Here is a 12,276-nt window from a genome sequence, read left to right on the forward strand (position 1 = left end):
ACTCCCTGCTGAGTACCTCCAGGTTGAGGTTCTTGGGTGACAATGTGGGGATGTCTGGCAGGCAGTTAGATACCTGGATTGATCCCTTTCTCTCTGATCACTGTCTCCTAGGAGCATAATAGTTCAACTCCATTTGACTTGGTATTATCCAACCTGTTCAAGGCCCTTCTGTTGAAATGACATGTGTTTGATATACAAACCACAAATCTCAGGTCTTCCATGGAATCCATACAATGAATAATTCTGAGATGAGCAATTCTTATTAATTTTTAAAATTCCAATTTAATGTCTCAAATTATAAACACCTAAACCTGCTTCCCTTGGGAAATGTATCCCAAGAAAGACAGCACTCAAAAATGGCTGACTTCCTTGTTAGCTAATGTGGGCAGAGTTACCTCTGTTCTTCCATGGCTGAGAAAACCCAGACTCCAGGTTGTGGGATGAGCATGGGTCATCATAACATAGGCATCAAGGTAGTCAGGTATAAATTTTGTCTTCTCTGTTTATTATCATTTAAAATATATTAAAATTTTAACATGGCAGAAGCGGGAATTTTAATTGCACATGGCAGTCTACAAAAAGCAAAACAATAAACAAAACTCCACAGAAACAAAATTTACATCAACCAATAATATATTAAAATTCCATTTAGGTAAGGATCTAAAGAAATTTTATATATGCACACCTCTTAGAGTTTATTTTCTTCAGTGAAAAAGAAAAGTTTGAGAAATTCTCCAAGCAGAATCAGCTTTCTTAAACCATAACATTCTTAATGAAGCAAGTGGACACAATCTCTTTTTTGAATCTATCCCCTCTTTCTCCCCACCCAAAAATGGTGGCTCTCCATTTTCGGGAGAGCATTTGTAGCTGTTACTACCTGTAAAAGTAGTAGGAAGTATCAGAAAAGAGGTACTTGTCTTTCAAAACTGTGGGACTGCCTCCACACAACTTAACCTTTAGATATAATCACTTAGAAAAAACAAATAAGGCCTGACAACAAATCGGAATGTTTCCAACGAATAAGTACCACGCTCCCTACATTAGAGATCTTCCCTTTGAATAGTGTGTCTCCATTTGTAAAGATGCACACTCAGTCCCAGATGTAATACAACACAGTTCCTTATTACAGGGGTTCTGACAGACTGCAGGGAAACTAGTCAGTTCTGAAATGCCCTTCAGAGTGGGAGCTGGGAGGAGTTCTGTGCAGGTGAGCCTCTGGCCCACCAGCCACACCAGTGTTAGGACTGGGTTCCCCGAGTCCCCACTGCTGGTGGAGGGTCCTCAGAAGGGTCTCTCCAGCTTTTGGAAGTGCCCACCTGACTCGCTTTTCATGACTCCTGGCCACTCTCCTTTTTGGAAGCTCCAGGAAACCTTGGGAGCACAACCGAGAAATGGTTAATGAAACAAAAGGAGAATTAACGAATCATGAAAACATGTGCTTATTATTATTTTTTAGAGAGTCACACTTTCCTGAGTAAAGTACACAAAAATCTTGCATGAAGTCTTTTGAAAGCACCAGGCCCCTAGCTCTGAGACTAGCTGTGCTCCATGGCAGATCTGAGCCAAGCTCCATGTTGTTCTGATAAAAACATTAACAATATATTCAAGAATACTGTTTTTCTAATATTTTACCACTTGAGAGTTGTATGCTTATAAAGTGGAAAATGGTTTCTTTTATGGTGATGGAGAAGAATAAAGGTGGCTGTGTGGGCTTCTTTGGTCTGTCTTGCAAACATCAGAGCTGAGCGGATCCCACCAAAGATAACAATGCTTGTAAACCAAACCCACAGATGGGCCTAAGCCTCTGAGTCACTGGCACTGAACCAGTCATCAAAATCCTCTAAACATATACACAAATCACAGACACTTTAAAAAGTCCGGATTCAATTTAGATATGGCCATGGGGACATTAACATCAAATTAATGTGCTCCAATTTTATTGCTGAAAGAGCGCAGGTCCTGGTGCCAGAGCAAGTTCAGGGAGCGCGTTCATCCCTTGACTTCTGGGCCTGAGACAGTATCTTCTTCAGGGAGGTCCTGGGAATTCCTGAACATCAGGATAGAGTTGTAAATCTTCAGTGCTGGGCCCAGTTTGATCTTCATCACTTTGACAATGTCTGTCTGTGTCAGAAGCAGGAAGGCTTTGCCATCAATCTGCTGCAAATATAGAAATAGACACAAATAAACATGTTTTGTCATGGAAGCCTGTTTACTCACCAGTAACTCTAGGTTCTGAGCACGACGTTGAACTCGTCACAGCCTCCCTGTTGAGCTCAGCAGTGAAAGAGAATGATGGCAGCTCTCACTTGGCTTAGTTACAACCATTGCCTCACTCCAGTCCTTTCTTCAGAACTCTGAAGTTAAATTAAAAAGGTGCTCACTCTGTTAAATATGAATTCAATAGACACTAACTACTCCCAGGCTAAATTTCTATTGCTGTGTTTTAAAAAGCTTGGCTTGAATTTATATCAAGAGGCTTAAAAACATTACCAAGTAAATCTCCAGGAATTTTTCCCAAGAGAATAATGTGCAATGTGTATACTCTAGTATTATTTATAATACTGAAATCTTTAAAGTAATCCACTGTTCCCAATTATAGCAGAAGTAAATGATACTATAGTCACAGAGTGGACCTCTATGCAGTCACCCAAAAGCAAGTCTCTATGAAACATTTAATGATTTAGGATTTTTTTTAAGTCAGTAAGCAACAGAACATGGTATATGATAGAGAAAGATTTCAGCTTTACTTTGTAAAATTAAACACCCATAGCTGCATGTATATATATATGCATATTTGAAATATTTGAAGTCTTTACCCCCAATGTTAACAGAAATTATCTTTGGATGGTAGAAGAGTGGTTAGTTATTATTTAATCCTTTCAACTTTCCTGTGTTTAAATTTTTTAAAGAATACATAGCATTATAAGCAAAAACACATACAAAATAAATGTTTTATTTATTGAACTTTCAAAACATATTTCAAAACTTGCACAGAATGATTCCTGGCTCCAGATGAACAAGATCTGGGGTCTCTGATGTATGCCATGGGTGGTAATGGAAAGAGTTAATTTGACTGTGGTAATCATCACGCATTTTGTAAGTATATCAAATCGTCACATTATACACCTTGAATATATTCAGTCTTGTTTTGACAATTAAATATTTTTCAATTAAAAAAAAATTACAGCATGAAATGTAACAGCTTTCCCGAGACTCACAGGATGGTAGTGGCCACCATGCAGGCTGCTTTCCCAGCTTCTGGAGGCCCCAGTGACCTTAACACGACTTGTGGGACTGCTGCACTGTCATTGATTGACACAGCCTAGCTCAGATGATTCCAGCTCCAGAACCAAGAAGGCAGGAATGGAAGGGTTTTCTATGGAAACACTCTTCCACGAACTTAGTATCGTGGTTCTAAACCTTTTCAAATTTAATAATACATACCCCAGCTGGGCACGGTGGCTCATGTCTATAATCTCAGGACTTTGGGAGGCCGAGGTGGGCAGACCAATTGAAGTCACGAGTTCAAGACCAGCCGGGCCAATATAGTGAGACCGCCCCCACCTCCACAATCTCTACTGAAAATTCAAAAATTAGCCAGGTGTGGTGGCGTGTGTTTATAGTCCCAGCTACTCAGGAGGCTGAGGCAGGAGAATCACTTGAACTCAGGAGGCAGAGGTTGCAGTGAGACAAGATTGTTCTGCTGCACTCTAGCCTGGGTGACAGAGCAAGACTCTGCCAAAAAAAAAAAAAACAAAACCTAACAATAATAACAAATCCTATATTGTCAATGTCTCACTGATAGAATTACCCTGGACCCCAGGGATAGGGTTTCAAAGTTTTAACATTTTAAAAAGTTAAAATCTTCCTGTGCATTTATGATATATTGTCTGATAAGGACTTATCCATCTAGAGGAGGAAACACTTTTCCCCTGGGGTGAAGGGCATTTTCCCCAAGGGAGAGGAGGGAAAATAAGCCTGCATCCACACCCTGACCTGAGCTCAGCCTCAGCATTTTCAGGCAAAAATTGCTGTCCAAATAGCCCGTTGTCCTAAGAATAAGGTAATGACAGTGATGACGATAACAGCTAACGTTTATGGAGCTCTCATAATCTATTATATGGGTTTGATTCTCCTGATAACCCTGTAATATAGATGAGAAAACCTGTCATTGCAAGCTTGTCCAAGCTCACACAGCTTCTAAGGGGCAAAGTTGGGATTTCTGGCAGGGCTTATTGGAGCCCAGAGGAGACCCTCTGCTGTATACTGCTGCCTTTATTAATATCCTACTTTGGGAAAAGAACAGGTCTCAATGCTTCAAACATACTCACTCTAATCTTTAAGAGACCCTCTTGCAAATCTGTGTTTCAGAAAGGAGGGACAAGAGGGGTTCAGCAAACTGCCTAAAGTGACAGTACTGGTCAGCGGGTGCCAATCTGCAAAGTGAGCAACTCGATCTGCAAAGAGCCACTCCCTCTCCCCCTGCGTGGACAGACTTGAGGACAAGGCAGGCTTTGGGCATCGCTACCTGCAGAGTGGACTGTATGTGTGAGCCTGGCCAACTATGCCCAAGCCGTGCTGAGCTCAGGCGGAACCAGTGAACCCCACATGTGGCGGCTACCCAGACTGAGGCCATCTGACCTTGAGGCTGAGTTCCTCTACTGTGCTCAGAGGGGTCCAGAACCCAAAACTCAGTGAGCACGTCCCTTAACCCATGCATGCTCTGAACCTGAGAGAGGGAGAGGTGTGTGCTGCCTTTCGGTTTGTAGGAGGGTGGTTTTCTTGGAGAGTTCTAGAGCAATGACAGAGGCTCCGAGCTCTCCCATGGATGTGAGGTGGAATCTGACTCTGCCCTTTCCTTGCTCTGCCTAAACTTCCTGGGCCTGAGCTTCTTCATCAGTAAACTGGCATTGTAGAGTTGTCACAAGCATCAAAGGACAACAGTTGTAAAGTGCTTAGCACCGCACCTGACACGTGGCAAGCCCATGACACACAGTCACTGGGATTACTATATGCATCATTCTGTAGCCGGGGATGTCCAGTCTCTTCTAGGGCCTCTGTGGCTATGGATACTAATTCCAGGAAATACGTGAAGCAGTTCAGTACATTCCCAACCGAGAGCGGGTGAGAGACAGAAACCCCATAGAAGGATTTGGGGCTTCTCTGGAAGCAAATGCAGGGCAGGGATAGAGAGGATAGTCCCACTCTGAGTTTGGAGTAGACAAACCCCCTCTCTTTCCCAAGTGCAATACCAAGGGAGGATCCCTGCCTTCCCCCAAATGGCTTCATGCTGCCAATGGAGAGGCCTCATGACAGCCCTAGGTATTAATTATCTTGTCCATTTATTCTTCCAGCAAATAGTGTATGTCCTGAGCATGCTGTATGCACCAAGTGCCGTGATATTCTGCAACAAACCTAGAAAATATGAGGACTGAAGGCAGAGATTGACCCCACTTGGTCCCACACTGTACCATTGGGCTCTATTCCTGCTGGATCTCCTTTCTCTTGCTGCTCCAAACTGTACTTATTTACACTTAAGTAAATGAAAACAAAACACTTCTGGGGCTAGAAGTATAGAAAATACATATATACACACATACACACACACACACACACACACACACACACACACACATAAAATTTTCGCAGCACTTACCTCTTTCTTAAAGCACCTGGCATGCTCTTCACAGCCCAGAAGAGACTGTACAAACTCAGTCACCTACAGTGCAAGATGAAAAGCCTTATTTAATACATGCACCTGAAATAATGTTGAGGTTGTAGTCATTCAACATTTGAGTAAAATACACTTCAAGTCTCTCAAACACTTGGGACTTAAACAGTAACTATCAAGTTGTATTAGCATTCATCAACTCAGAAATTAGACCAGCCCCCAGGATCTTTTCTGTCCTCCTATTACTGTGCTGACCGGCATAGGGTTGTGGTTATAATGATGACAGTAACAGCCTCCATATGTGAAGCTCTGGCCTTCTGGAAGCGTCTGCATCTTATTCTCCTGACTCCCCTGTGGGGTCAGTGAGGGCGAGTCTTGTGCAGCAGTTATCACAGCACAGTTAGGAGTGGGGACCTGCCCACTTGGCTCTAGGCAGACCGGAAGGCAAGGCCTCCACCTGATCATCTCCGAAGCTCAGTGCCTTACCTGGGGCCTAGCGAACCACAGGAGATCAGTGAATCTATGCAGAGCTGAATCCCCACATAAACGATGAAGCCCAAGCCCAAAGAGGTTCAGCACTTACCCAAGGCCACATATGGCTGGCAAATAGCACAGACATTTTGGAATTCAGCTTTGCTATCTCTAGAACCTAAGTTCTGGCGAATCAGTCTCTTCACCTCAGCCTCCCACCCTCACCATGTCCCCACATGCCCCCAGATTTCCTTTTATTAAGAAAGAACTCAGACAAAGATCTGGCTATCAGCTCAGGAAGCCCCTGAGTGTTCCTAACAGATACCTTTGGGAAGCTGATCAGACAAACATGGCAAAGGGTAGACTCCAACAACAGATATGACAGCTGGGTGGTCTGCACTACTGGCTAGCTCTGGTCTTGTCTCAGTGGGGGATGAAACGCAGGCTGGAACAGCACAGTAAGTGTCATCTTGGGAGGTGATACTTGCAGGGAACTGTCTCGTTTGTTTTGTTCTTTCTGGTTCTCTGCCTCTCACGTCAACGGAATTGTGTGTGCTGGCCCTTCTCCTCTCCCTGGTTTCATGGGGAAGGTTCTTGATGCTGGAGAACACAGGGTATCCACAGGTCCTACCCACAGAGAGGTCTGTGAGCACAGGCTCCCTCCAAGCCTCTCCTGGAGAAGTCAGCAGACGCTGCCTCTAACGACGCAGGAGACAGCACCAGGTGTTTGCTGATCCCAGGTGACAGAGCGGTCAGGGTCAACTCCCACGGGGCATACCCTGGGGCTGAACACCTGTGCTCCCTCCTGAGCTCTGTCCCCTGTGGTCTCACAGCTATATTTAGTCTGTGCAAATGTGAAGAGTTCAGAATATCTCTTTTTTTTTTTTTTAGGGGTGATCAGCATCTCCATGTCTGCTTTACTCACCCCTGGTGCTGCAAATATATTCATCAGTCATTTTGCAATCTTATTCTAAAGTTTGGAGTGATAAAGATTTAAAAAAAAAAAAAAAAAAAACCTTTCACACCAGCCATATTGCTGCCATGCAAGGGCACCTCCAAGCCCCAGGAGGGCCTGTGCTACTGAGTGCCTCTGCTGGCCCGGGCTCTTAGTATTATGAGCTGGTTCACCTGAGAACCAACTTTCTGGCAGTTCAGGTGGAGGAAGCTGAGTCTGTTTGCTGGACTAATACGGTTTTCTTTCTCTAGGTGAGAAGGAAGTATATAGAGCACCTTCAGTATTTTCTGGGAGCTGAGGAAAGCTGTGCAATGCCGCTGGTCAAGCTGCAGAGACAGGACAACTGTGGCAGGTGATGGCAGTGGCAGGGCTAATGGTGGCAAATGGCTGGGGCCCAGGACACAGGGCGGCTGGCTCCATCATTCCCCAGACCGCTCTGCTGGCCATGTGTGAGGTCAGTGCTGGCTGTGTGTGGGGCCTCGAGCTGGCTGCTGGAAGAGCTGCCCCGGGAGCTGGTTGCGCTGGTGTTTTCAATGAGTTGATGGTTTGATTAGTGGTGGGAGGACTGAGGGGAACAGGGAGAACAGGAAAGCTTCTCGCTCACTGCAACACGTGTAGTCAAATGTGCTAACACCCTTGAGAGAGTTGGGAAGGCTCCGGGCGTTAGGAAGGGAATGCACAAAGCTTAGGTGGGCCTTCAGGAAGGACATCAGGAAGAAGGGGGCCCGTGAGAGGGTCACTGTGCGATGCACAGTATTTCTGCTGTGGCGATTTGGGGTGGATGAGCGGGGAAGAAATTCAAGGCATAGAGAATCCCAGGAGCAAACCCCAAAGCAGGACAGTGCAGGGCTACAGGGTGGGTGTGAGCAGCAGGAGGAGTGCAGTCTGGCTGAGCTGAGTCGTCTACAGGGAGTGGCAGGAGATGGGAGGGCCACGTGGTTCCAGGTGTGGGCCTGCACTTCCTGCGCTGCAGCGGGGCGCCCTGAGCCCTGGCGCTCCACCCTGGCCAGGCACTGGAATCCTCGGCAGAGCTTTCGCCCTGCCTGCAGTCCAGGCCTCATGCTACACAGATGACAGATCAATGGAGCTGGACTGCATCCAAGCACTGAGGAGATGTTTTTAGAGCTTCCCAGTTGGTTCCAGTGTGCACTGAGGGCCGAGGACCACAGTGCTTGCTGCAGGAAGCTGGAGAAACCGTCCAGCAGGGTCTGGAAGGACTCGTGCGGAGCCTCAGGGCTAGGCAGGGCATCGGCTGGGAGGTGTTTGCAGCAATCCAGTGGGAAGCACTAGGGCCTGGACACTCTGCATGGAGCACAGCAAAGAGCTGAGGCAGGAGGTGCTGCAAGGTTAAGATCCTGCAGTTCTGATGACAGGCTGGGTGTGGCGGCAAGAGGGATCAAAGATAAGCGCAGGAAAATGCTATAAAACCAGGTTCCTCAGCCCTTATGCTGACACCTCGGGCCAGGTAGTCCTTTGCTATGAGGGCTGTGCTGGGTGTTGTGGGCTGTTTAATGACATCTCTCACGAGGTGCCAGTAGCAAAGTCCCCTTCCCAGTTGTAACAATGCAAAATGTGCCCAGATACTGCCAAATGCCCCTGGAGGGGGGCGCAAAATTGCCCCAGTTTTGCTGGGCTCACTTTTTCCACAGGAAGGAGGGCTGAGTATCATAGGATGAAATAATAGAAACAGAGAAGAGGGGCCAGTAATTAGCTGACGACCCACGTTTTGTCCGACTTCAATCACTCACTGCAGTGGGAAGGCCAAGTCAGCAGGGGACAGTGTTTTCCCCACTGGTAGGGGAAAGAAGTGGTTGGTTAGAAACATGGTCTCTTTTACATACTGGTTCAGAGAACTGTTTGCAGCAAAAGTGTTGCAAGTTGCTTTGATGGTTTGCCTATGTTAAACTGCCCTTTTCTGGGCAAACAGAAAAGGACCACATTCTCCCTTCTCAGTATCGTTGGCCAAGAAATCACTGTCCATGTGTGAAAAGTAAACTGGATTTTCTCAAAGGGAATAAATAATGTGTTAAACCAAAGTGTCAACAGAGCGGACGCAGCCCTGCCCCGTGGTGGCCTCCGCCTCACCCGCCACCCGGACACCCTCCTTGGCTTCACACCGCTCCAAAAGACTCTGCCATTTTGGAAAGAGATTCCCATTCGATTCAGCCTATCTTTCTTTTTCCGAAGTAGGGAAAAAGTTCCATGAACTCTATTAAGACAGACTTCTGGCCAAGAATTTTAAAATATGCAAAGGCCTTGATTCAATATTATTAGTCGGTAACTACTTCCCTTCCAAAGAAATTGTACGTTGAGCTTTCATAAATTTTGCTACAGATTTTCTCAAACTGGTGAGCTTTAGCATAGAATAGAGTAATATCAAGAAGTTTCCCTCTCATTCTCCTCTTAAAAGAGATTGATTTTTTTTTTCCCTTCAAGTTTATGGTAAAATGTGGACAGTTTGTCCGGCCTGGCATGACCTCTGCGAAAGAGGAGATGGCCATCCACTTGCCCTGCGCCCACAGAAGCCATAGCAGTGAGGGGGCATCTGCTTTTTCAAAGGGAATGGAGGCCAGGGGGTGGCCTGGGTCTTGGCTTTGGCTCTGGGCAGCACCCTGCGGTGTGGGGGCTGCCACATGGGTGCCTCCCCTCGGGCTTGGCTCTGGGGAGTGTCCCACACAGTGCTGTGATTGCTGACACACATTCGCAGGCAGGCAGTGTCCTACAGCTAAATTCCCTCCTTTGTTTTGGAAGGACACTGAGGAAGTTAATTCTGAGTATGAGACAGCAGTTTGGGGAGGCTGGGAGGGATGGCACTGCCTGGGCTCTGAGAGGAGCCCATCCCTCCGGCTGACCTCACTTACCCCACGCCCTACTTTCCCTGGCATCCTTGCTGGAGCTCAGCAGGCCTTGTGTTCTTCGTGGGGCTGCTGCTGCCTTAAATCTTTCTAAATGCTGGTGTTCTCTATCTCGCTGAGCCTGTAGATATGTGCCTGACTATACTGGCTAATCGTCCACTGGGGAGCATGTTTCCAGCCTGGGTCTTATTTTTTAACAGCAGAGTTTATTTGCCCTTTTTTTTTAAGGGCCCAGTTTTATAAGGCTGCTCTGCTTAGTTAGCAGTACCCTGAATTTTTCAAAAGCACCCCTGCCTGTGTAAAGGCTGCTTTTAAAGTGACTGTCATCTTTTAAAGTTAATGAACATTTAGGGAGCACTTGGTTGAGGTTAGGGCAATTTATATGTAGTGCTTTAAGAAGCATTTTTTAATAAGAGAAATAAAAGTACCCATACGTGCACTGAGCATAACTGAGTCATAGCTAGGTTGGTAAATGTGCATACCACATATCTCGCTCTGCCTGCCTGCGTGTGCCTAGACATATATACCTGGCAGAATCAGGGAACAGCCTACACGAAGCCCACCTGCTCATTCATTCAAGAACTCATTTACTCACTCAACCATTTGTCAAACCCCTGTTCTCTGCAAGATGCTTTTTTATAAAATAGCACAAGATTAAAAGATGTGAAACTATATTAGTTCCTATTCTTAAAAGCTTATACTCTTGTACAGGATAGTTTCATGACCCAGAGTAAGACACATACTTGACACCTCCATGACTACGCAGGTGCACACACCCACACACATCCCTCTCCAAAGTTTAGCAAGCCAACAACCAACCCTCATAACCTATGATGTGCTCTCATCTTGTCTGGTCTTTCATTTTATAACCACTAAGTTGTCTTCACAGCCTACCTGTGCTTTGAAAAACGGTGCTCTAGGAGACACAGGCACAGTAACAAAGGAGTTAAGAGGCGGCTCATAGTTCTGCGGAGTGTTACAACGGCCCCGTGCTGGCCTCTCTTCGCAGGTGTCATAACAGAACAGAGGTCTTCCTCCCAGGCCAGGAAGGCAGACAAAGAGGCCATGCTTTCACTCCACCTTCTGCTGCAGACACCCCGTATTAAGTCTTTTTTTTTTTTTTGAAAAAGAATAAAAAGAAGAGGAAGAAAGAGAAAGAGGAAGAGGGAGAGAGGATGGGGGTATTGCTTTATTGCCCGGGCTAGAATGCAGTCTAAATATGGGTATGGCTATAATTGTCCTTAATAATGGAGATATAAAAGAAAATGAGGGAAGAGAATAACAAACAAGGAGCCAACCAAGATTTCTTTTAAACTTCTAAGTTGATATGATGTGGTACTGATAAGAGTGTATATTTTGTATATTTAAAGTGGAGAGTTCTATAAATGTTAATTACATTTACTTGTTCCAGATCTGAGTTCAAGTCCTGAATATCGTTGTTAATTTTCTGTCTCATTGATCTGTCTAATATTAATGTTGAAGTCTCCCACTATTATTATGTGGGAGTCTAAGTCTCTTTATAAGTCTTGTATGTCTGCGTATTCCTGTATTGGGTGCGTATATATTTAGGATCTTTAGCTCTTCTTGTTGTTGCATTGATCCTTTTATCATTATATAATGTCCTTCTTTGCTTCTTTTGATCTTTGTTGCTTGATTGTAACTTCTGCTTTTTATTTATTTATTTTAGCTCTCTGGTTGGTTGGTAAATCTTTCTCCATCCCTTGTTTGGAGTCTTTGTGTATCCTTGAATGTGAGATGGATCTGGATGCAGCATACTGATGGGTTTTAGTTTTTTATTCAAATTGCCTGTCTTTGGATTGGGGGATTTAGTCAATTTAAATTTAGAATTAATAATAATATATGTGAGTTTAATACTGCCATTAGCTGGCTATTTTGTCCATTAGTTGATGTAAATTCTTCATTATATTGATGCTCTTTTTGATAATTTTTTTAGAAAGGCTGATACTGTTTGTTCCTTTCTATGTGTAGTGGTTCTTCCAGAAGCTCTTGTAAAGCAGGCCTGGTGGTGATGAAATCTCTGAGTGCTTGCTTATTCACAAAAATCTTTATTTTTCCTTCACTTGTGAAGCTTAGTTTGGCTGGATGTGAAATTCTGGGTTGAAAGTTCTTTTCTTTAAGGATGTCGAATATTGGCCCCCACTCTCTTCTGGCTTGTAGGGTTTCTGCTGAGAGATCTGCTGTAAGTCTGATAGGCTTCCCTTTGTGGGTAACCTGACCTTTCTCTCTGGCTGCCCTTAGTATTTTCTCCTTCATTTCAACCCTGGTGAATCTGACGATTATGTGCCTTGGAGTTGCTCTTCTTG

The 12,276-nt window shown here is 45.0% G+C and overlaps 1 protein-coding gene across 4 annotated transcripts in view; it reads right to left on the bottom strand.

The window, feature by feature from the left end:
• Positions 1-488: 488 nt before the first annotated feature.
• L3MBTL4 (L3MBTL histone methyl-lysine binding protein 4) overlaps positions 489-12,276 on the bottom strand; it is a 456,802-nt gene continuing 445,014 nt past the window's right edge. For 3 of the 4 annotated variants that reach the window (XM_074383753.1, XM_074383752.1, XM_039463865.1), the window contains exons 18-19: positions 5,657-5,719; positions 489-2,157 (exon numbers count right to left, since the gene is read on the bottom strand). In XM_074383753.1, the coding sequence (XP_074239854.1) occupies positions 1,990-2,157; positions 5,657-5,719 (231 nt within the window). In that variant the 3' untranslated portion in view covers positions 489-1,989. Of the gene's footprint in view, positions 2,158-5,656; positions 5,720-12,276 lie in introns of those variants that run through there. The other variant, XM_074383754.1, reaches the window with a different exon arrangement.

This window comes from Saimiri boliviensis, chromosome 13, assembly GCF_048565385.1.
Source record: "Saimiri boliviensis isolate mSaiBol1 chromosome 13, mSaiBol1.pri, whole genome shotgun sequence".
NCBI classification, from domain to species: domain Eukaryota; kingdom Metazoa; phylum Chordata; class Mammalia; order Primates; family Cebidae; genus Saimiri; species Saimiri boliviensis.